Genomic DNA, 26,284 nt, shown 5'->3' with positions numbered 1-26,284 from the left:
TCTTCTATTGTTCAGCCGGCCCTGAACAACACGCAAGCAAACACCGACCCGTTAACTTTTGTTTCACTTGCAACTGATCATACTCGGTAACTAGCCGAATTACAAGCTTATGAAACTTCCTATGATCAATTTAACACTTATATTCAACATTTACATAAATATAAGAACTCAAATTTACTTAATATCTAATTTACACTCACATCACACTCACTAAATTAGAGACATGGTTTGAAGTTAAACTTATCTCTGTTTATAGAGGTACAAAGTCAAATCTCTTATTAAATAATAAATATTTTTTTAGGAATTGTATATCCAATCTAAAACTTCATATATGGATTTGGTTAGTGATATTAGCTATTTGAAAATTTCGAATATCCGAATTTTCAGATATCTGAATTATCGGATATTCCATTTTAAAAACCTATAATTCTCAGCATGGATTTGGTTAGTGATATTAGCTATTTGAAAATTTCGAATATCCGAATTTTCAGATATCTGAATTATCGGATATTCCATTTTAAAAACCTATAATTCTCAGCATAGAGGAGACGTGCGACATGCCAAATTGACGTCTATTCGCCATGTATGCATTTGGTACGCCGATGTCATCACAACAAACGAAAATTTTGGTTTTCCAGCTCAAACACTGACCCGTTAGCTTTCATATCAGTTGCAAGTGATCCATACTCTGTAACCAACCCAGTTACATGCTTATGAACTTTCCTATAATCCTAATCACACTTATACCCCAATGTTTATATGAAATTATGAATCTAACAACTCGAATGTACTTAACACTTAACAGTCAACACCGTATAAGTTTGTAACAATATTTATATAATAGCGTAATGGTTAAAAGTTATCTTTAGACAAGAGTATGAGGGCTAAACCTAAACATACAATCACTTGTAAATCTCACCCATTTTAGACACACTCACTTACACACTCATAAACCCAAACAAACCCCATTCTTACCAAACCTTACTCTTATCTACAATGTCATCAATCGCCGCCGGCACCGGCCAATTCATCACTCTCCGTCACCGGCGTAACCGGTCAAACCTCCAATCTTCACCGTCCTCAGCTTCTATTACAACCTCCACTATCACATGCCATCAAATCAAATCTCAAAACCCTAACAAACCCACCAAAAACCCACATCAAAAACCATCTTTTTTCCCATTTTCCGTCAAGAATCTCGTCGTATCCGCCGCAGCCGGAGTTGTATTTCACGCCGCGTTAAAAAACCCATCTTTGTTAGGTTCCGGCGGTGGTAACGGCGGTTCCGGCGGCGGCGGTCACGGCGAAGGTGGCGGCGGCGGCGGTCACGGCGGTGGTGGGTGGTGGAAGTGGGTTTTGTCTCCTGAGGCTAATGCTGATGAGAATCAATCGGAATGGGATTCACATGGTTTACCAGCTGATATTGTTGTTCAGTTAAATAAGCTTAGTGGGTTTAAGAAATATAAGGTCTCTGATTTAGTGTTTTTGGATAAGGTTAAGTCGATAATTGTCGGGTCGGACGACTCGTTTTTCGAAATGGTTTCGTTGCGAGCGGGTGGTGTTTACACCAAGGCTCAGTTACAGAAAGAGTTGGAAACATTAGCTACTTGTGGTATGTTTGAAAAAGTCGATTTAGAGGCGAAAACGAACGCGGACGGGACGATAGGGTTGACGGTGTCGTTTACGGAGTCGACGTGGGAAGAGGCTGATCATTTTAAGTGTATTAATGTTGGGTTAATGCAGCAGTCAAAAACTGTTGATATTGAGGAAAACATGACTGAGAAGGAGAAGATGGATTATATGCGGACTCAAGAGCGGGAGTATCGGCGGAGGATGGAGAGGGCGAGACCGTGTATGTTGCCGCGGTCGGTTCATGGTGAGATATTGCAGATTTTGTCACAAGGGAATGTGAGTGCTAGGATGTTGCAGAATATTAGGGATAGGGTGCAGAAATGGTATCATGATGAAGGGTACGCGTGTGCGCAAGTAGTGAATTTTGGGAACTTGAATACGAATGAGGTTGTTTGTGAGGTGGTTGAAGGTGATATTACTCGGGTTGTGATTCAGTTTCAAGATAAACTTGGGAATGTGTGTGAAGGGAACACACAAATTGGAGTTGTCAAAAGAGAATTGCCTAAACAGGTATATCTTATTACCTTTCGTTTATTGTAACATCGTATGTTTGTAACTATGATTTTGTTCTTTTATTCAGTTGTTTTGTTTTAGGCGTACCATTAGTAACCTTGCAAGTTTTTTAACTCGCGTTATAGTAATAATGGGATAGCTAACAGTATTCTTTTAGCTTAGAAGAAACATTTGAATACGATAGAGAATATGATAGAAAATAGTCTTCTTCAGGCTTGCAGTCTATATAATTTATTACGTTGAAAACCAAAAATCAGTTTTGTCAGATTGCAACCTTTGTTTTTCTGATACTTTTTGTTTATTGTTTCATCATAAGTTTGTAGCTATGATTGTTTTTTTTAGCCGTTCTGTTTTAGGTATACGATTCGATTAGTGATCTTGCAAATTTTTGGCCTGCGTTATAATAATAATAATGGAATAGCTAACAGTTTTCCTTTGGTTAAAAATACGTTTATATATGATAGAAAATGGTCTTTTTCAGGCTTGCAGCCTATTATTATCTTGAAAAAGCAAAATTAGTTTTTACAGATTGCAAAGGCTAGTTTTTTTACCCTGGTCAGATTGAGGATTCAGAAACAAAGAAAAGAAGTTTCTATCTTTAATTATTTTGAAGCAATTTGTTGTGAAACAAAGTTTACAACACTTGTTAAACAAACAAAATGAAGTGTTGACAGAAAATACAAATTTTGCTAAGTGCCTAAATTAATTTCTAGTTAGCAAAGCAAGATGGTAAGAAGGCATCAAATGATTTATAGGATTATAGCTCAAGAAATTATTTTTGTTTCCGTTGTTTGCATTTATCATGAATTCATGATAGATATACTTTTTAATCATGAAGTATGTTAACTTGTTCTGCAGCTTCAAAAGGGAAATGTTTTCAACATTGAAGCCGGGAAGCAAGCATTACGCAACATAAATTCTCTATCTTTATTTTCAAATATTGAAGTTAATCCACGCCCCGATGAGAAAAATGAGGGTGGAATTATTGTTGAAATTAAGCTTAAAGAACTCGAGCAAAAATCAGCTGAAGTCAGTACTGAATGGAGCATTGTTCCTGGACGTGGTGGCCGCCCTACTTTGGTATATCACATTATTTATTTTGATTATACAATTATACTTTTATATTATGCATTTTTATTATTGAATGTAATATTTTTTGCTATGCAATATTTAGGCTTCAATCCAGCCCGGTGGTACTGTATCTTTTGAGCATCGGAACATCAAGGGACTTAACAGATCTCTTCTCGGTTCTGTAACCACTAGTAACTTTCTTAATCCTCAGGTGATTTTTTTATATATAAACACTTTGTTAATTTAATAGATTTAATAAGAAACGGTGGTAACAATCAGTTTTTGGCAGGATGATCTTGCTTTCAAGCTTGAATATGTGCATCCTTATTTAGACGGTATATCTAATCCCCGAAACCTCACTTTGCGTACAAGCGTTTTCAACAGCAGAAAGCTCAGCCCGGTTTTCACTGGTGGGTCCGGGGTGGATGAAGTTCCTCCTATATGGGTTGATCGTGCTGGTGTTAAAACCAATATTACTGAAGTAAATTACTAAACTGCCCTTATTTCTCATCATTATATGATTATATTCTGTGCATTATGTTGATTATTTGCATTATTTAGAATTTCACCCGTCAAAGCAAGTTTACGTATGGGATTGTAATGGAAGAGATAACGACGCGTGATGAAAGTAGTCATATATCTGCAAACGGTCAACGGGTCTTGCCAAGTGGCGGTATTAGTGCAGATGGCCCGCCAACAACACTTAGTGGGACCGGTATAGACCGAATGGTGTTTGCTCAAGCGAATATTACACGTGACAACACAAAGTTTGTGAATGGTGCAATTGTCGGTGAGAGAAACGTGTTTCAGGTAAGTCTTTTTCACTAATCTTCATATGCGTCTAACCAAAACTGGTTCGTTTGAATGAGTATTTTAACAAACGAGTTAAAACTGCAGCTTGATCAAGGGTTGGGGATTGGCAGCAAATTCCCATTTTTCAACCGTCACCAACTGACAATAACAAAGTTTCTTCAACTTAAGGAAGTTGAAGAAGGTGCGGGTAAATCACCGCCACCTGTCCTTGTTCTTCATGGTCATTATGGTGGTTGTGTGGGTGATCTTCCTAGTTATGATGCGTTTACTCTCGGTGGGCCCTACTCTGTTAGGGGTTACAGCATGGGTGAGATTGGTGCTGCTAGAAATATCCTCGAGGTATGTTTGTCTTTTGGCTCGTTATCGTTTATAAATAAATGGGTCAAAGTCTAACTAGGCCTATAAACGAAACAAAACATTTAGTGAACATGAACATATGTCTTGTTCGTTCGTTTATGCTAGTGAACGTCGATCTATGTTCTTTCATTTAAATTCGTTTATATTTGTTCATTTATCTTCTTCTATGTTTGTTAATTTAAGTTTGTATAATTCCGTTCTATAATATTTTCGTTTGATTTTTTTTGGCACAATACAACTTAGTATAGTTCTAATAATCTTTTAGGCCCATATACATTGTTTTTACCCACTTTTAACCATGTTCGGCTATGCTTGTTTATTTACGTTCCTAGCCGTTTGTTTATATTGTTAACAAACGAAAACGAACATGTTAATTTTGTTAACAGACAAACATAAAAGAGAAAACCTTGTTCGTTTAATTGTTTGTGTTTGATCTTTTGTTCATTTACAAGCCTAAGTGTAACAAATCTAAATCAATTGTGGATTCCACCCCAAAATCAAATTTTATTAACTGGAAGCATGTTATTATTATAAGCAGATAACTAATGTTACCATTTTTTACAGGTTGCCGCTGAAATACGTATACCAGTGAGAAATACACATGTATACGCATTCGCAGAACACGGGAATGACTTGGGCAGTTCAAAAGATGTGAAAGGAAACCCAACCGAGGTTTACAGGCGCATGGGTCAGGGTTCATCATACGGTGTTGGTGCTAAACTAGGGTTAGTTCGCGCAGAGTATGCTGTCGATCACAATTCTGGGACCGGTGCTTTGTTTTTCAGGTTTGGGGAGAGATTTTAATTTTGTTGTTTTTAATTATCGGTTTTTTTTTGCAACTTGGAAGAAAAGGTTATTGTGTGAGATTGTGGCTGAAACTTAAGTGTTGTGTAGAAAATTAATAATTTTTGTTGAACCAAGTTGAGATGTACTATCGAGTATGTGTTGTCGAATGTTTTATTAAATGATACGATTCTTGATGTATAATGCATGTAGCTATAAGAATGTATGTGGCAAACACTGAGACGTTAGGTGTTGGGTTGGCAAATATAACCTGTTTATTAAACATGTTAACCGAATACTACCAACTTGTTTTGTTGGATCTTTATCAAGCCACTTAACGGTCATATTAACGGCATCTGAATGTGGTCAATCACATTTTTTGTTGATGCTGGATCTAAATCGAACCACTTAACGAGTTAACGGTGGTTGTGGCTAAAATACTTAAGGCAGCACAAACAGTGTTTTCATACCGGTTTCATACAATTCAGTTTGTTACCAATCGATTCTTATGAACTCAGGCTATCTCCACTTTAAACATGTTTGGATCCGAACCAATTTTGTTTTAATCCAATTTTGAGTTGGTTGATCAAATTTGAACCGATTTTAAAAGCTAACAAGTTTGAAGAAATAATCTATTTTATGTATGTCATTTCATGTAATATGTATACATTAACTTCATATATTTATACCTCAATTACACTACCCGCTATGGGGCGCCATTGACCCTTTTTTTGAGCGCGGTGGGCTCTGTACACCGTTTCGGGGCGCCGTCCAATGGTGGGCGCCGATGGTGAAGTCATTCAAACGGCCGGCGCGGAAGATGGAATTTAGTGGGCCCCTTCCCTATCCAACTGCTCTTTTGACTGTTTGATATATATTATATAAAAGAGTTCAAATGAAAAACAATTGTTTTGTGAGAAAGGTGAGAAGAGCTTTAAAATAAAACAAACCACCTAAATATCACACTATACCACATTATACCATGTAAATAAGAAACAATACAATTATTTAGAAACTACCAATCTCAACCACTTGATTATAGATCCAAGGGCCTAGATCTATTCTTATTCTTCTCACAAAAATATTGTTTTTTATATTAACCCTACCATATATATATATATATATATATATATATATAGATATATAAAACTAAACCATCTATAATTTTCTCAAACTTTCTATAATTTACAATCTCAAACTTTTTATATTTTTCTCCCAAAAATGTCTTCCGATTCATCTTCGACACCCGACTACTACCCTGATCCAGACGTTATTTCAGACTCCGATTCAGGGGATGAGGTAATATTTAGTGCTATTCTAGATGCTGCCCGAGTCTTAGTCGAGCATTGCGAAAGCTCACAACCGCTAACAAGACCTCATCGACAACGGGATCGTGTCGGTGCTCATAAAAGGTTGATGCAAAAAAAAATAAAAATTAAGGGGCTTTGAAGCCCCCTCACCATTGAGGGGCATCTTTGGGGTGGGGCTTTGAAGCCCCCAGTGCCCACGTGGCACTGGAGAGGGGCTTCGAAGCCCCTCACCATAGAGGACAGCCTTAGAGGTGCACCGAAAACTCGGAACCGGTTTTTTAATACCCGTGTTTTTAATACCGTACCTACCCATAGGGTACGGATAAGGTATGCATTTCATTATCAAAATCGGTACCCACCCCGGAACCGGACCCGATTTATACCTGGTAATACCCGAAAACCGAAACCGGGCTTTTCAATACCAGAAATCGGTTCAAAATACCCGATCTATACACAAAAAAGACCTACATAATACCCGAAAAAAACCTTAAAGCTACAATCTCTACCTGAAAATACCTCCAAAAAACCCCGAAAATAAGGTTTTTTCAATACATGGAAATAGGGTGTTCATAATTCCCGGTTTTAGAATACCCGGTTCTATACTCGACCTGTAACACCCCGACCAAAGGCGGATTATACATCGGGGCGCCACATATTGTTTCATTACTCGTGACACTATTGGGTGTCAATATTTAATAAATATATTCATTCGCGCACGCGCAACGTAAACACAAGATAACATAAATCAACATAAATCAATATATTATAAGGCAAAATATTCGAACAATAATAACTTGTCCTGATACATTTTAATCTAGGTCCAAAAGTGAAAACGTCCTACGTGTCCACAAGCTTCAAATGTAGCTACAGCAAACCTGAACATGTGTTAAAATAAAACGTCAAACACTTGCGTGTTGGTGAGAAATCAAGTTTAATAGATAATAGATAACAATAATCACTGCGCGCAACACGTGTATGTCTGGCGTTTAACAAGGGTGTAATCAGATTGTGATCAAGCCTAAATAGATCATAGTTCATAGTTCAATCCGTGCTCCCAAATGAGCACAAAAACAAGAAAACATCTGTGCAAGTGTAAACAAAGAAAACCGTAAACGATAGGTCTCCCGTGTTCATCTAATGGATCCATGAAAACTTCGGAATAGGCCGAACAAAGCGGTTAATGATACACACATACAAATAAACAGCCAAGTAAACGTCCTCAACACATGGGATACTGCGCGACTAAAGTTCATAAACAAGTTTAAGACTCAAGTTTGTACGAACACATGAACATCCCAAAACATTAAAAATAAAAAGGGATTAGATACGAGATTACTCACTTGATAAAGATGCGTTGAAAGATAATGCAAGAACCAACTTTAAACAAGCACAAGTTAACCTATAAATAAGATTATTGTTTTAATGATTTGTTTTAATGTCTTGAATATATGATAGCATAGTAATATGTATCTTTAACAAATTATTATATATATTATATATTACCGGGAATCTGGGCAGAACAGGAGAGAGGACGAAGGCAGAGAGAGGAGACGGCAGAGGATCAACGGCAGAGAGCAAAGGAAGAGAAAGATAATAAGTATTTGTGTGTGTAGTGTTAAGAAAATAGCATTATTATTTATAGGGAAACCCTAGGGAACACAATCCCTAGAAAAGGGGAAAAGATCTTCAACAGGATCAAGCAAAAGATAACAAAAGCAAAAAGGTTCCAAAAGCAAAAGATATCAAAAGATATGGCAGCTGCAGGGGACAAGGAAAAGCTGACAGGTAACAGTAAACAGGCATGGGAGGGTCAGATAAAGGTACTGGTCAAGCATGGAAAAGCAGATCTCAAAAGATAATGTCAGTCACTTTTTCTGTCAACCAATGGGGTTGGTGCGCATGATGCGCCAAAAGTGGCTTTTCAGACATAAGATAGGTCAGGTCAACAGCACAGAAGATAAGACATCACAAAAGTAAACGGCTAGATTAAACAGAAGGCTCAAAGGGTTTAGCGCGAGAAGGCATCGAGCGCGTGAGCGCGAAGGCAGACAGAACAATCCTTAGCGCGCCGCGGGAAGAACTAAAATCCTTAGCGCGCCGCGGGAAGAACTACCATTCTTAGCGCGCTGCGAGAAGAACTACAATTCTTAGCGCGTTGCGAGAACAGTTCGCCTCGCGTATCGCAGGAACAACTGGTCTTCACGCAGGCTTCCTTGTAAGGAGTCTGGCGCGTGGAGCTGCGCAGAGATCCTTAGGCGGGAAGAACCAAAGGACAAGCAAAGAGTTAAGAGAAAAAGGGGTTCAAGGCTTAAGGGCGGGACGGCGACAAGAGAGAGAAAGAGGCGGGACGGCGGGAAGGAAATTATAAAAATATTTTAAATGTCAAGTTTTAAAAGAAAATAATTAAATTTTAAATCATAAAAAGAATCGGATCAGAAAACGGGTACCTGGGTCGGGTCGGATTCGGGCAGATGTCACAATCTCCCCTACTTTAAGAAATTTCGTCCCGAAATTTGTCTCGAAGTAGGCTGCGCAGAGAACAGGTGCGGGTACTTGATCTTCATTTGATCTTCCCTTTCCCATGTAAACTCGGCTCCGCGCTTGGACTCCCAGCGGACTTTCACGATAGGGATGCGACTGCGCTTGGTTTGCTTTACCTCGCGATCCAAAATCTCAACAGGCTTCTCAACGAAATGCATGGACTCATCAACTTGAACTTCATCAAGTGGAATGTGAAGGTTCTCGTCAGCTAAACATTTCTTGAGATTGGAAACATGGAACGTTGGATGCACATTGCTGAGCGCGGGCGGCAGGTCAAGTCTGTAGGCAACTTTTCCCACACGCGCGAGAATCTTGAATGGACCAACATAACGAGGAGCAAGCTTACCTTTCTTCCCAAAGCGGACAACACCCTTCCAGGGCGACACTTTGAGGAGAACAAGATCACCAACTTGAAATTCGAGAGGCTTTCGCCTGCGATCTGCGTAACTCTTCTGTCGGCTTCTGGCAGTCAGCAGATGATCACGGATCTTGGCGATTTTATCGGTTGTCTCTTGAACAAGTTCGGGTCCTGTGATTTGAGCTTCACCCACTTCGCTCCAACAAATCGGGGAGCGGCACTTACGACCGTAAAGTGCTTCAAATGGGGCCATACCAATACTGGAATGATAGCTGTTATTATAAGAGAACTCGACCAGAGGTAGGTGTGAATCCCAATTACCTCCAAAATCAAGAACACAAGATCGGAGCATATCCTCAAGAGTTTGAATAGTTCGCTCAGACTGTCCGTCAGTCTGAGGATGATATGCAGTACTCATGTCCAAGCTAGTTCCTAGCGCAGATTGGAGAGATTCCCAAAAGCGGGATATAAAACGGCCATCGCGATCGGATATGATGCTCAAAGGAGTACCATGACGGCAGACAATCTCCTTGACATAAAGCTGCGCGAGTTGTTCAACACGGTAGGTTTCACGAATGGGCAGAAAGTGAGCAGACTTAGTCAAACGATCCACTATTACCCAAATGCTATCATGTTTGCTTGCTGTCAAAGGTAACTTGGTAATAAAGTCCATCGCTATACCTTCCCATTTCCACGTAGGAATTTCTGGTTGTTCGAACAAACCAGATGGGCGCTGGTGTTCAGCTTTTACCTTAGAACAAGTCAGGCATTTAGCTACGAACACAGCAATATCCTTTTTCATACCGGGCCACCAATAAGTAATGCGCAAATCTTTGTACATTTTATCAGCGCCGGGATGAATAGAATACCGAGATTTATGCGCTTCACTCAGGATATCAGCGCGAAGATTCTCATCAAAGGGAATCCAGATGCGATTTAGATAGCAGAGAATTCTACTCAGACTAGGGACAAAATGAGCTTCCGCGCCACACGCTAACTCGGCGCGAAGGTTACCATTACTGATGGATGCGCGCTGCGCGTCACGAATGCGCGATTCAAGGTTGCTTTGGATCGGCGCGAAGTGAAGCTGCGTGCGCGGCAAGATACAGTTAAGCTGGCAGGGTTTGCGGCTGAGCGCATCGGCTACCACATTAGCCTTACCAGGATGATACCGGATCTCACAATCGTAATCGCTGATGAGTTCGTTCCATCGGCGTTGCCTCATGTTGAGTTCCTTTTGATCAAAGATATGCTGAAGGCTTTTATGGTCAGTGTAGAGGATACACTTAGTACCATAAAGGTAGTGTCTCCAGATCTTCAAGGCAAATACCACTGCGCCTAGTTCGAGGTCGTGAGTTGTATAATTCTTTTCATGAATCTTGAGTTGCCTTGATGCGTAAGCGATAACCTTGCCTCGTTGCATAAGAACACAACCGAGACCTTGGTTGGATGCATCGCAATACACGACAAAATCTTCATTACCCTCAGGTAGCGCAAGAACAGGAGCTTCACACAACAAACGCTTGAGCGTCAGAAAGGCTTCTTCTTGCTTCGAGCCCCAAATATACGGTTTACCTTTGTGCGTCAGAGCTGTTAAAGGCAATGCGATCTTTGAGAAGTTCGAAATAAATCGCCGGTAGTAACCAGCTAAGCCCAAGAAGGAACGGATTTCGGTAGGAGTGGTTGGTGTAATCCAGTTCTTGATTGCTTCAATTTTGGATGGGTCGACATGAATACCCATCTTGTTCACAATATGGCCAAGGAACTGTACTTCATCAGACCAGAATTCACACTTGGAGAGCTTGGCAAATAGCTGCTCGGCTCTAAGCTTTTGCAACACCAACCGAAGATGTTGCTCATGCTCGGCCTTGGTCTTGGAATAAATCAGAACGTCATCGATAAACACAATCACGAATTTATCCAAGAAAGGCCTACACACCCGATTCATTAGATCCATGAAAACGGCGGGTGCGTTGGTTAAACCGAAGGACATGACCAAGAATTCAAAGTGGCCATAGCGAGTACGAAAAGCAGTCTTGGGAATATCTTCATCGCGGATGCGCAACTGGTGATAGCCAGAGCGGAGATCGATCTTGGAGAAACAAGAGGCACCTTGGAGTTGATCAAAGAGGTCGTCAATGCGCGGTAAGGGATACCGGTTCTTCATGGTGAGTTTGTTCAACTCGCGGTAATCGATACACATGCGAAACGTACCATCTTTCTTTTTAACGAACAACACCGGAGCACCCCAGGGCGAAGAGCTAGGGCGAATGAATCCTTTAGCGGTCAACTCTTGAAGTTGACTTGCCAATTCTTGCATTTCAGCGGGTGCAAGACGATAAGGAGATTTGGCTACGGGGGAAGCACCAGGGACAAGATCAACACGAAACTCGACTTCCCGAACGGGAGGTAAACCAGAAAGATCATCGGGAAAGACTTCAGGAAAGTCACGCACGATAGGGATTTCGCGAAGTTTCTTCTTTCCTTCATCGGGTTTAACCACATGGGCTAAAAATGCAATACACTTCTTCCGCATGAGTCTTTGGGCTTCGGCGCAAGATATAAGCTTAAGACCACTGGAGGGTTTCTCGCCGTAGATGTGAAGATCACCGTTTTCTCGAGGAATGCGAATCAACTTCTTGGCGCAAATAACTTCGGCGCGATTATTCGAGAGCCAGTCCATACCAATGATAACATCGAAACTTCCAAGAGGCATGGGGATGAGGTCGATTAGAAAATCGTTTTCGTTAAGGTTAAGCGTGCAATCCTTAATCACGGAGTTAATTAAAACAGTTTCGCCATTAGCCAATTCAACTGAAAAGTTTTCGTTTAAGTTTACTCGCGGTCGTGCAAGTTTTTGTTCAAATGCGCGAGAAATAAAACTTCTATCGGCGCCAGTATCAAAAAGTACGGAAGCATAATGTCCGTTAAGCAAAAATGTACCATTTACTACGTCATTATTCGCTTGCGCTTGGTGCGCGGTTATATTAAAAGCTCGTCCGCGCGTCACTTGGTTCGAGATTTGGTTCACCGGATTCGCTTGTGTGATTTGCACTTGTAGTCTCGGGCACGCGTTCCGGAAATGACTGGGATCACCGCAGTTAAAGCACGACCTGGGTCGTGGATTAGGGTGTGCTGGTTGAGGGTTTTGCGGGTAGGTTGGTGGTGTTTGCGCGATTGGGTTGGCGGGAGGGACTCTACAGAACTCGGCAGAGTGACCAACGCGGCCACATCGGTTACATTGTCGACACGGGGTTTGGGTTGGGTGGTGAAGTTTATAGGTTGAGCAAAACGGTTGGTTTCCTGTGTAGGGTTTCTTAGTTGGCGGGGCAGGGAGTGCCGGATTGGTTAAGGCATAGTTATGGACTACAGGAGGTGTTGGGTAGGTTGGCAGTGGGGTAGGCGCGTAAACTGGCGGTAGGTAGGGTTGCTGGACAATGGGTGGGCTGGTAAGCGCGTAAACTTGTCTGCGCCTACGCTTCGGGTTGTTATGGTTTGAGGGTTCTGGTTTGGTTTCTGTTGGTTTAGGGGCAGTCTTGGTGGGTTTGGTCTTCTCAGCTCCCCGCAGGAACAGGGTTCCTGCTCTGACATGGTTGTCGCTGAGCACAGCGGCCAACTCGATGGCGTCAGAGAGGGTTGCTGGGTTTCTGGCCCATACAGAATCTTGAATTTCCATGGGGAGACCCCCAAGGAACTTCTCGATGGCTCGGCGGGAAGGGGTAACAAGGTGAGGGACAAGCAGGCTTAGTTCATGGAAGCGCGTCGCGTACTCGCGCGCTTCGCCACTGTATTGCTTCAAGTTCCAAAATTCTTCCTCCAGGCGCTTAACTTCGTTGGGAGGGCAGAATTCTCGCGTCAGAATTTCTTTGAATTCCTCCCAGGGCATGCTAGAAGCAGCTTCTGCGCCACGCGCATGAGCTACTCCATTCCACCATGTAAGCGCTCTAGATTCCAGGACACTGGAAGCATATAGGGTTCGTCTGTCAGGAGGGCATTGGGTATGGAGGAAAGTGTTTTCAATCTTCTCGAGCCATTGGAGCATCACGGTGGCTCCTTCAAGCCCTGTGAATTTCGGAGGGTTACCCGCATTAAAGGACTTAATGTTGTAACCGGAGGTATTGTTTTGGCTCAAAGCTTGGGCTATTGCGGCGGCCATTTCCTGGGAACGTTGCAGCGAACGTCTGCGCGAGGCTTCTCTCCTCTGATGACGGCGAGATAGCGGAGGCATTCTATAAAAGTTTTAGTTTTGTTAATATCTTAGCGCAAAGTATAATCTTATAAAGCTTGGTTTCGCGGGGTTAGATACCATCAACAGTTAAAGTAAAACATGAATTTGAATGCAAACTTAATACAGATAACAAATTCGAATCGAGAATCGACAATTCATGTATCACCATGACTTTCCGAATTCTCAATTTAAAATGACTAGTAAACGAGTATTGGAGATTGACGATTCATGTATCACCATGACTTTTCAATCCTCTATAAAATATACAAGAAAATGAGTATTGGAGGTTGACAATTCATGTATCACCATGACTTTTCAAGTCTCCAATCCTCAGAACATAATCGTAAATGGAATTTGAAAATCAACTATTCATGTATCACCATGACTTTTCGGATTTTCAATCCCAACAAACGAATATGTAAGTAAAATCAATAAAAATCGAAATTCAGCAAAAATCGAAATATCGCGAAATAAAACATAAAACCATACGCTGCGTCTGCGCAAGCATATTTATAAATAACGAGTAATTAACAATAAGCGCGCAAACATGAGATTTCTCTCATGCGCGAGAAGGGACTCTTAGGTATTCTAGGCCGTTAGGTCTAACCACCTATCCTAAAGTCACGGAGCTCTGATACCAATCTGTAACACCCCGACCAAAGGCGGATTATACATCGGGGCGCCACATATTGTTTCATTACTCGTGACACTATTGGGTGTCAATATTTAATAAATATATTCATTCGCGCACGCGCAACGTAAACACAAGATAACATAAATCAACATAAATCAATATATTATAAGGCAAAATATTCGAACAACAATAACTTGTCTTGATACATTTTAATCTAGGTCCAAAAGTGAAAACGTCCTACGTGTCCACAAGCTCCAAATGTAGCTACAGCAAACCTGAACATGTGTTAAAATAAAACGTCAAACACTTGCGTGTTGGTGAGAAATCAAGTTTAATAGATAATAGATAACAATAATCACTGCGCGCAACACGTGTATGTCTGGCGTTTAACAAGGGTGTAATCAGATTGTGATCAAGCCTAAATAGATCATAGTTCATAGTTCAATCCGTGCTCCCAAATGAGCACAAAAACAAGAAAACATCTGTGCAAGTGTAAACAAAGAAAACCGTAAACGATAGGTCTCCCGTGTTCATCTAATGGATCCATGAAAACTTCGGAATAGGCCGAACAAAGCGGTTAATGATACACACATACAAATAAACAGCCAAGTAAACGTCCTCAACACATGGGATACTGCGCGACTAAAGTTCATAAACAAGTTTAAGACTCAAGTTTGTACGAACACATGAACATCCCAAAACATTAAAAATAAAAAGGGATTAGATACGAGATTACTCACTTGATAAAGATGCGTTGAAAGATAATGCAAGAACCAACTTTAAACAAGCACAAGTTAACCTATAAATAAGATTATTGTTTTAATGATTTGTTTTAATGTCTTGAATATATGATAGCATAGTAATATGTATCTTTAACAAATTATTATATATATTATATATTACCGGGAATCTGGGCAGAACAGGAGAGAGGACGAAGGCAGAGAGAGGAGACGGCAGAGGATCAACGGCAGAGAGCAAAGGAAGAGAAAGATAATAAGTATTTGTGTGTGTAGTGTTAAGAAAATAGCATTATTATTTATAGGGAAACCCTAGGGAACACAATCCCTAGAAAAGGGGAAAAGATCTTCAACAGGATCAAGCAAAAGATAACAAAAGCAAAAAGGTTCCAAAAGCAAAAGATATCAAAAGATATGGCAGCTGCAGGGGACAAGGAAAAGCTGACAGGTAACAGTAAACAGGCATGGGAGGGTCAGATAAAGGTACTGGTCAAGCATGGAAAAGCAGATCTCAAAAGATAATGTCAGTCACTTTTTCTGTCAACCAATGGGGTTGGTGCGCATGATGCGCCAAAAGTGGCTTTTCAGACATAAGATAGGTCAGGTCAACAGCACAGAAGATAAGACATCACAAAAGTAAACGGCTAGATTAAACAGAAGGCTCAAAGGGTTTAGCGCGAGAAGGCATCGAGCGCGTGAGCGCGAAGGCAGACAGAACAATCCTTAGCGCGCCGCGGGAAGAACTACCATTCTTAGCGCGCTGCGAGAAGAACTACAATTCTTAGCGCGCTGCGAGAACAGTTCGCCTCGCGTATCGCAGGAACAACTGGTCTTCACGCAGGCTTCCTTGTAAGGAGTCTGGCGCGTGGAGCTGCGCAGAGATCCTTAGGCGGGAAGAACCAAAGGACAAGCAAAGAGTTAAGAGAAAAAGGGGTTCAAGGCTTAAGGGCGGGACGGCGACAAGAGAGAGAAAGAGGCGGGACGGCAGGAAGGAAATTATAAAAATATTTTAAATGTCAAGTTTTAAAAGAAAATAATTAAATTTTAAATCATAAAAAGAATCGGATCAGAAAACGGGTACCTGGGTCGGGTCGGATTCGGGCAGATGTCACACGACCCGACCCCGACCTTAGTATCGCTAATACCCGATTTCCCAATACCCGGTCATACCCGAACCCAGTTCCATACCCAGAAATATAGGTGCACAAAAAACCCATACCCGCAACAGGACCCAAAAAAAATATCCGGAACCGGTTTTTTTTATACCCGGGTAATCTATACCCGAAATCGGAACCGACCCTACCCGTAGGGTATGGATAGTGTATGCATTTTGAGGTCAATACCCGTACCCGATTTATACCTGGACTTGGTCACACCTTATACCCAATACCCGGTTATACCCGATACCAATTTTCTAATACCCGAAATAATACATGAGTTTTTGTAGTATATTTTTATGTTTACTTTATAAGTTTTATATTTAAGTTTTAGTAAAATGCATATTACTAAGTAAATAATTTGTAATTAAGTGGATTTATGGTTTTTGTAATATAGTTTAATTATTTTTATACATTAATAAACAAATTTAAATTTTAAACAAATTAAAAATGTATAAAAAAATTACAAATTCAAAACCGGGTATTAATACCTGGTCGTACCTGGACACATACCCAGTTCCAATACCCGAACCCGATCATACTCTACCGGGTACATAGGGTTGAGTTTTTCTCCTCAATACCCTACCCGAACCCTACCCGATTTCTCTCAATACCCGATTTTCCAATACCCGATCATACCCGAAACCGGTCAATACCCGATCATACCCGAAACCAGTCCATACCCGAACCCGGGTATTAAAAAAACCCGATTTGTGCACCTCTACCCAGAAACGGGTATTTGAAAAACCCGATTTGTGCACCTCTACCGCAATTCCATGTATTTCTAAGCAAAACTTTTAGCCCAAGTTTGGTTTTGGTTATTAACCGAAATTAACATATAAACTAACCAAAAACCAACCGATTAATCAAAAACCAATTGGGCAATAAAATAGATTAATCAATGACTTGGGTTTTAGTTTAGGCTAATAACCGAACCGAAAACTAATCGAATAAACCAAACCGACTAACCAGAAAACGATTGGATCATAAAATAGATTTAAGTGATGACTTTGATTTCATTTTCATAACTTTAGACTAATAATCAAACCGAACCGGAACTAGGCAGGGCCCATATACATAACAGCAAGCCCACACGGGATCGAAACCCGGCCCATAAACCACCAACCATGAACAAACATCATCAGTCATCACCCATTAAAAACATTATCTGTGTGGTGCAGAAACCACCTCAATCAAACAACCAAACAATAATAATGGTAGTAACTGTAACCTCTGCAACATCTCTTCCACTATTCAACTGTTACCACCATGTCTTTAAACCCTCAAACCAATCTTACTTACCACTTCTTCCATCGCGACCAACAACTCATTATTGTTACATCAAACGGGCCACCCTAAACTGCCCAGTAGTTTCTGCTGCTACACCAAACGGAGTGTTTATTCTCTCAGAAGCAAAACCACCGGATAATACTACCGATCAGATTGTATCTGCAGCTTCGGATAATGGTGATGAGTGTTTGTTGTTATCTCGGTTCTCTTATCCATTGCTTTTGTTGGCTTATCCCTTCTCACTGTTGGGGTAAGACATTGTATATATTAATTAATAGGGGTGAACAAAAACCAAACCGTTAACTGAAAAGCTTAAGTGAATCTGATTAACCCGTTCGGCTATGGTTACGGTCAATGTGTATTCAGTCTTCGTTTGGAACCTAACTTTTATGTTTGTATTCCAACATTTAAATTTATGTTGCAACTGCCATAACCAAGCTTGAAACCGGCATATTTCAGTTTCCAAACTTCATAATTGAGCTTCAAAACACGATGACCGAACCATTGTTAACTGGAACAAAGGATAAAAATTAAAAATGCATTGGACAATTAACCGATAACCAAAACCGACTCATAATCGCGGTTAATCGACCATTTGGTTATGTGAAGAGGTAGGTCCCAGCAGAGCCCAGTTAGACCCGCAAGACTCATCTCAAAGAGGGACGTCTGCGCAGTTGAACCCGCAAGACTCACCTTCAAGAGGGACGTCTGCGCAAAGACTGAACTCGCAAGACTCACCTTAAAGAGAGACGTCTGCGCAAAAACCAACTGGATCCGCAGGACCCACCATGCTCAGAGACGTGACGTCCTTACGCGCAGTACGCAAGCTGTTCCCGCAGGAAAAGCCTCCCAATGGTCGACGTACTCCGCCTGTTCCCGCAGCAACGGATACTAGCCATCAGGGAAGGCTACCCGCGCAGCAAGGCTACACGCACAAGGCACTAACTCTTAAATAATTCAGCAATGTCACCTGAAGAAGGAGTGAGCAAGCCGGGAATACTCCCGCCCAAATGAGCCAGTCCGTACGCTACTGGAGGATCTTTTGTACTGTACCTGCCAAGGTATGGACAAAAGATCTGACCAAAGCTGCGACAGCTCACTGACAACAGTACGACGAGCAGCACGCTCTACTACTTAATGTCACTATCAGCCGCTGCCTACTCACCAACCTGTCGTAGCACGTGCATAGCCTGCAGTTGGTGGAAAAGGAATAGTACACAGCCGGCCTGGTCACTATCAGCCGCTGCCTACCCACCAACCTCCAGCATGGCACGTGCGTAGCCCACAGTTGGTAGAACAGGAATACTATTCAGCCGGCTGTACCTGCTTGGAAACCTACCTTCGGCTATAAATACTCCAACACCTTGGAACGGTATCATTATCTTATATCTTCATATATTATCTGATATCTGCTCTAGTCATTTCTCTTAATATACACTTATATTCAAGAGCAATCTAGTCTGATTCTCACGCCGGAGGGTGGTCACAAGGAGGTACCCCCCCCCCCTTCTCAGTGACGAGCTCACGGTGTCTGTTTTGCAGGTCATCAGAAGAATAACCATCTTTGCCGGACCAAACCCTCGTGGGAAACATCTACTTAACCCCCAGATTATCCGTAATCTGCCCGGGGTCGATTAGTGTTTCTTCATTATGGTTAATCCCCCATAACCAAACCGACTTTGCACACACCTAAGTTATTAAAGTTTGAAAATAAATTGGCTTAAAAAATGTAAATTTCTTAGGTTAAGGTATCAATGTGCACAAACAAACATTAAATATTGTTTTGGGTTGTACGGGCCGTGTTTGTGTCAACCTGCGAATAATATACATGTAGTGTTGGTGTTTATGTGTGTCATGACTCTCTAGTTTGTTTTAAATTACGCCCGTTTACAGCGCTAGAACTTTGAGCTGGCATATCAATTTGATTTTATACTTTTAGATATTTTAACAACCCTGCTATGATTCTGAGTTCTCAAAAGTGTCATGTTGACTTAGAAGTCAACCACTTCATTTTTCCATTAGCTTGAATGTGGGTGTGTGTTTGTTGTTCAGGTTATCTACATAGCTGTAACAGATTTCTTACAAAAAAGGGAGAAAGAAAAGTTTGAAAAGGAAGAAGCAGAGAAAGCAAAGAAAGGTGGAAAGAAGAAGAGGGTAAGACCGCGAGTCGGTCCTAAAGGATTTGGACGGAAGATTGACGACGATGATGATTTGTAGATTGTAGAAATTTTAACATTAAAATGATTCTTTGGGACACAGACGAGCTAAAAGATCGCGTTTTTATGTAACTTCCAGTGCATGTAATGGTCGACCGAGATGATTTGAGACACCAAAGAGCTAAAAAGATCAACTTTCCATGTATTTTGTAAGTTTTGTAATGTAAATTTATGTTACTTGAGGTGCATTAGCACACAATTGAAATAAAAAGATCGTATTTTGTTTTAATGCAAGTTTTGGTGCATTAACTTGTACACCATGTTTTGGGACACAGACCAGAAAGATTGTGGTGTAACACATATCCGCCATGTTTTCGTGTACACACGAGCCAACAAAAGATTATGTCTCACGATATACCGCATTTAAGAACTAAGATTATAACTCCCTTGATTAGTCCTTGACATGATGAAATCAACAACCCAGTGGAACGAAATGGTTGGCCCTTGAGCAACCAAGGACGCCCATACAAAGCTTCCGATGACAAGTGGTAGCAAAGCGAGTTCGGGCTTGGTACAAGTTGCAGCATTTGTGGCTGGTAGTGAAGGTGATAGCAACTTCAGCTCAGTTGTGTTCAACTTGATCCTAAATGTGGAAGGGCAACCAATTGCGTTCAAATTGGTTTCCATCGGACACGACATTGTAGAAAGCTCGTAACACTATATGCGACATAGTGTCTTTCGTCTAGTGGTACCAGGATATCAGATAAAGATATCCCTCACCAGGTGTCGGTGCTCAAGTCTCGTGATGAACAAATCATGCGCACTTCCCACGTGTCACCGGTTAGGAGTTGGTGTCGCTTTATGAACTCACAACATAAAACAGGTAGACACACCAATAAACCGGACGAAATGATAATGATAATCCCTCGGGCAAACACATATCATGGGCAACACCCATTATGATAAGATGAATAATCTTATAAAAGAAAATCAAATGACCAACATTAAAATTTTATTGTCATGATTAATGGAAACAAAAATAATAAGAAAAAAGAAAAAAAAAGAAATGATAAAATGTAATATGGGTAAACAAGTCAAAACGCAAAAACAAAATAAGGTGATGTAAAACAATACACCAAATTTTATTAGATTTGTCAGACTAAAAAACTTTATTTTTAAAAATTTTATTTATTCAAAATAACAAATAGATATAAATAAAAGTACATATTAGTATGCATAGTTATATTGAATATAGTAAAATATTAAAAATTATGCTATATATATATAATAATAATAATAATAATAATAATAATAAAATATAAAAAAAATCACATGTAAATAAACAAAATAACTAACTAAAAAAAGCTTTAGTTTGGAAAATAGATCACTATCAAAGAATATAAAAATGCATAAAAACAAAGAAATATGGGCCCAAATTTTCAACCTAATAGGATAACTGTTTAAACATACAGAAAAACAACATTCTAAACAACCCTGCAGATGTAGGCAACATATTTGTACAGTCACTTAGTACTAAAATAGCTAGTTATTTTCTTCTTCACTCATTTTTACACAAACATGAGCCTGGACTATGTGTAGGAGAAATAGCAAACCTTAAAAACTAGTGCATTTACAGTTCCTTCATTTTAGTACAACTAGTAATAATAATAATAGTACTTAATTTCCAAACACGCATATAACACGACACTTTTTCATAGCTCCAACTAGCCTCCTTCCGTTAGCTGTACAACTCTTCCTACCCTAACCACCATGTGACAGTTGGGCTGCAATCCTCCTTTCTGCAATTGTTAACAAATACACCATCAGATCGGTTTACAAGAAAACGAGTCAACATTTGACTTTTGAGAGTCAAACCACTTCCAGCTTCGATATCCAATCCTTGTTTGAAAGTTTCATGTCGATAACTTATAGATGACTCAATTTGGAATTTCTTTTATCAAGGGGCCAAACAAGTAAAAAGAAAAAAGAAAATAGTTAAAAAAGAAAAAGAGTCGATGTTTGACTTATGAAAGTCAAACAACTTCCAGTTTCAAGATTCAGAAATGTATTTGAAAATTTCAAATCGTAAATATAAATTACTCGATTCAGGTTTTCTACCACCAGTAATGAGCCAAACAGATAAATTATTAAAATCTTAAGAACTAAGACGATCCAAAAAGCAATTACTAAAAAATAAAACAGGTCAACAAACAAGTTAAAATTTGATCAAAAGTGGATTTGTAATGCAAAGAGCCCTAGCAAATCAGTTTATTGAAGAAAATAGATTGTTACTGAAACAGATAGTTAATGTAATCATATTAAATAGAACAAATAATAATAATAATAATAATAATAATAATAATAATAAAACCTATGTTCTACCGTCTACGACAAGCCGGGCCAGGGGACGGCCTATTAAGCCTATCCTTTGCAAAATACTGGAATTACAAGTACAAATTAAAAGAGGGGGGGGGGGTGATATGTACCTCCAGCAGCAACAAGTTTCTCCACACGAGCAACAATATGCTTTCCGTAAGTGTACTTTTTCAGTGCGTTTAGATGAACTTTAATTCGTCCCAGTATATGCTCACGTTCTTGATCAGTACAAGTTTCCAATACTTTTTGCACAACATAATTTGCAAACTGATCTTTCATCATTGCCTGGAAAAAATTATATAATAATTGTTAAAATAACAAATTCAAAAAATACAAAAATGTGCATCTTGTCTGTAATATAAACAAGATGCGAGTTTTTGTAGCTTTTTTTAATTTGTTTTTTTTAACAGATATACCTGAAGAGGCTCATTCTCATCAGTGGTACCAAGCATCTCACTCACAAGGAGTTGGCGTTCGCTTATATCACCAAAAGTCAAACACTTTTCAACAACATTTGATGCAAACTTTTGTTGACTCATTTGGACAATCTTTCCCGCCAATTCATGGATTATTATAGAACGTTCATCCGGTTTTCCATGTTCCAACACATGCTGTTCCAAATTCCAAACAAGCAAACATAAATTTACATACAAGAAACAAAAATATCTAAAAAAACTCAAATCATCAAATAATTCACACCTGTACAACATAATTTCCATACTGATCTTGTGCAAGCATGCTCACACATGCAAGAATCTCTCTCATGACCTTGTTTTGTGTTTCTTGATCTTCACAGTGCTCGAGTACCCTCTGCAAGAAAATAAATCAATTAATTTACGAGTTTTAAGGTGGACCAACCCAATCCATTTTGACAGACAAATAAGTTTCCATTTTGAAACATGACAAACCCAGCCAGCCATGTTGTAACCTCCAACTTAAAAAATTAAAAAGGATATGTATATATTTACCTGGATGACACGACACCCGTATGGATGGGTGGAGAGTGTGACAACTTGATCAAAGAAAGTTGTAATGATAAATTGAATATGTTGTTCCGGAACACATTCAATGCACTTTTGAATAACATGATTCCCGTTTTGATCACGAACGCATCGCATGATGTGACCGTCAAGCTCTTCCACCATTTTGATCTTTTGGTCCAAGTCAACGACTTCAATTGCCTGAAGATTCAACATTTAGAAAACACCATAAGAAATATAACTATATATAGCAACTTTGGCCCATTAATGATGAGTGTTAACGGGTCAAAGAAGTAACACTAGAACATGTAACTAAAAATGGAAAACATGTCAAACAGATCAAAATTTAAAATATTACAAACGCTTACCTTCTGGATTACACGGCAACCATACATTTGAAGACTGAGAGTCAACACATGACCTAAAAGCTTTCCCGCCAATTCTCTTCTTTGCGCAGGCATTCCATGCTCAAAAAACTGAAGTTTTTAAAACGTCAACCAATGAAAACAAAAGTAGTAACGTCTGTTTTGTGAAAAGAGCAAAAAATTAAAATGATGATACCTTCTGAATAACATAATTTCCAAACACATCAGTCATTAAAGTAAGAGCCTGGGGAAAAATCTCCATAAAAACCATATTTTTTTCTTCGGTCGTTGCGGTTTCTAGTTTCTGTTGAATAAACCGACTCCCGTACTGATCCGCACTGATCATCATAAACAATACCAAATTTAGTATTCATAAATAACTACAAAACAGGTTACCTTTCATAAAGATTTCAACAAATTTTTATAAACAAGTACCTAAACTCGACCACATGATTCGCAATTTCCGAAAGCTCAAACGACCTGGTTTTATTACTCTTAAACTCATCAAGCAAAGACGAACCGAAACTATTGTCACCACCATCTAAATGCCACTGGCTCATAACGCCACCACCACCGCCTAAGTTTCTAAGTTGAGGGGAGAATCGAGTATTCAGTTCACCGAGCCTAATCGGGCTTCCTGGCCCACGAGGAGAGTTTGGAAGTGGGCCCAGTAATGGGCTTCCAGGATAAGATAATCCAAGCCCAATACCAGAATTTCCATAATAACCATGGTGGGTTGGGCTAGTGGTCTTCCCACCAAAACCATGATTACCGTAATATTGTGATTTCTGTGGTGAAGACATGTTTGCAAGATAAGCTTTTTGAAGCAAATCGAAATACGAATTGCCACCTGACGGGTCGTTAAGAGCAGCAATTTGGGCAGCGGCGGCGAGTTCAGTGGTTCTCAGGTACTGAAGATACATCGGGTCGATTAAAGACGCGTTTCCAGACATATGGGCAGCAAGTCTGCTCGAGTTTTGTGGTTCGATTCCAAATCTCGACTCCATTCCCGGGAAAGCCGTGGCAGCAGCATTCTCAAAAAGTGATGGCAGGTTCTCATTGCCGGCTTGACTCGACATCAATTGTGGGGAGTTGACTGAGTTGCCCGAATACCCGCCACCACCATAGTTCGAGTATGACGGATCCCAACCGCCATAAAAGTTGTTAGAAGATCCATCAACATAATTGTTCATATAATAGGTGCTTTGATCAAACTGGGCCCGATTCTTGCTTTCACCCTTGACTCCATTTGACAAACTCATTCCCGACAATGCTGTTGCTATATCTTCTGACTCTTTAGAGTGAGATGATCCCACATCAAAAAAGGTTTGACCTTTATGATTCGAGTTGACCCGCTTGACCCCAATTGGAGTAGGAACCGGACTGGGAACTCGGGCAATGTGTTGCGGGTCAGGGGTCCCACTTCTTGATAAAGAAGCAGCCAATGCAGCAGCATAAGAGTATGATGTTTGCCCGTTACCGTTTTGGGCCCCTGTGGGTCCCATCGTTTCATCACTGGTTTCAAACGCGTTACGGCTAGCAGGTCGAGACGGGTGTCGAGAAGGTGGAGATGAACGGCTTAAATCATCCTGAAAATTTGAAATATTGTAGCAAAATTGTATAAATTATCATATTAAATATCAAATTAAGGTAAACTAACAAAAGTTAAAGTTTCATAATTTAAAACAAAAAATAAAACTAAAAATTCACCTAACGAACAAAAATTAAAGTTTCATAATTTAAAACGAAAAAGGCAAAAATTCACCTGAAAAATCTCAGCAAGACTCTTCTGTTTGCTACCCAACCCTAAACCGGGCAGCCCGATCAAGCCATCACCGCCCCACTCAGCAGAAACCTTAACTTTCTCAACCTCAGAATTCTCAGCTTCTTGTTTCTTTGAGTTAAAACCAGGAGGCATCGAGAAAGCCGACACGCCACTGCCACCACCGCTGCCGCCATCGGTCCGGCCTCCTTTCCTCCTATCTCCAATCCCACCTAACCCAACCCCACTACCGCCTTGCATTCTTTGAGTAAACCTACAATCCTCTTTCGACAACAATGGCGGCGGTAACCTAGGGTTTAGGTTAACATTGGAATAATAATAAGACACATAAGCAGGATCAGCCCTAAGTTCATCTTCACTCATAAATCCATTTCCACCAGCAAATTCAGAAGCTGCTAAACTATTAATATTACTGTTATTATTATTATTATTGTTATTATGACCAAATAAACTACCCATTGCACTTAAAGAACCCTCTACAGTTGGCGGAGCCGAGCCGCTCCTATACATATTCAACTCTTTTTCATACTCGGTATCTTCTCGCCTTTGTTCATGAAGCAACACCCCTATTTCTTTCTCCAAATCATCCCCAAATGAACCCTCACTCATCATAGGTCTCCTACCCATATCAGACAACATTTTCACTGATAAAACTAGTATTCAATTTACTAATTTGACTTCTACAGCTAAAAAGAACAAGACCCAGATAAAAAAAAACAATCCTTTAACCTAAATAATCAAAACCCAGATGAAAGATTGAATTTTTAAGCTAAACAACGAAAACACAGATGAAAGAAACCATTTTTTAGCCTAAACAATCAAAACCCAGATGAAATTATACAGAAAGTTGTGTGTTAAGCTGATAAAAATGGAATCTTTAATGACTTAGACAACAAAAAGAAACAATCCCTAGAAGAAAAAACAATCTTGAAACCTGTAAAGATGAAATCTTTGATCAAGATTGAAAGAACAGTGATGTTAAAGAGAAGGGTATGCAGGGAAAAGAAGAAGAGTGATGAGGTTTGAGTTTGAGGGTTTTGAGTCTGTTGTTGGACTCATACATGTGTGTGTGTGTATATATGTATGTATAATGTGTCAAGAAAAAGTTTAATTAGGCGGCGAATTGGTTCTTGCAAGAACCCTTTTTAGGGTTTTGTTTCATGTAACAAAATAGAAAATTTTAAATTTCCACAAGTAACC

The 26,284-nt window shown here is 40.0% G+C and overlaps 2 protein-coding genes across 2 annotated transcripts; one reads left to right on the top strand and one right to left on the bottom strand.

Annotated features, from left to right (window-relative positions):
* The first annotated feature begins 788 nt into the window (after positions 1-788).
* LOC143610845 (protein TOC75-3, chloroplastic-like) lies at positions 789-5,360 on the top strand. The gene is made up of 7 exons (XM_077085212.1): positions 789-2,142; positions 3,004-3,225; positions 3,320-3,427; positions 3,506-3,697; positions 3,778-4,026; positions 4,114-4,368; positions 4,951-5,360. The coding sequence occupies exons 1-7, from the start codon at positions 997-999 to the stop codon at positions 5,188-5,190; spliced, it is 2,412 nt and encodes an 803-aa protein (XP_076941327.1). The 5' UTR covers positions 789-996; the 3' UTR covers positions 5,191-5,360.
* Positions 5,361-21,014: 15,654 nt separating this feature from the next.
* LOC143610840 (pumilio homolog 1-like) lies at positions 21,015-26,074 on the bottom strand. Its single transcript, XM_077085210.1, has 9 exons — positions 25,067-26,074; positions 23,737-24,890; positions 23,498-23,639; positions 23,305-23,412; positions 22,925-23,137; positions 22,656-22,766; positions 22,373-22,567; positions 22,067-22,241; positions 21,015-21,379 (listed from the first exon to the last, which is right to left on the bottom strand). The coding sequence occupies exons 1-9, from the start codon at positions 25,721-25,723 to the stop codon at positions 21,342-21,344; spliced, it is 2,793 nt and encodes a 930-aa protein (XP_076941325.1). The 5' UTR covers positions 25,724-26,074; the 3' UTR covers positions 21,015-21,341.
* Between the last annotated feature and the right edge of the window lie 210 nt (positions 26,075-26,284).

This window comes from Bidens hawaiensis, unplaced genomic scaffold, assembly GCF_021521415.1.
Source record: "Bidens hawaiensis isolate Kalapana, Puna unplaced genomic scaffold, B.hawaiensis_p1.1 tig00028291_1, whole genome shotgun sequence".
NCBI classification, from domain to species: domain Eukaryota; kingdom Viridiplantae; phylum Streptophyta; class Magnoliopsida; order Asterales; family Asteraceae; genus Bidens; species Bidens hawaiensis.
Note: the sequence above shows the minus strand (reverse complement) of the source record. Positions and strands in the feature narration are given on the sequence as shown.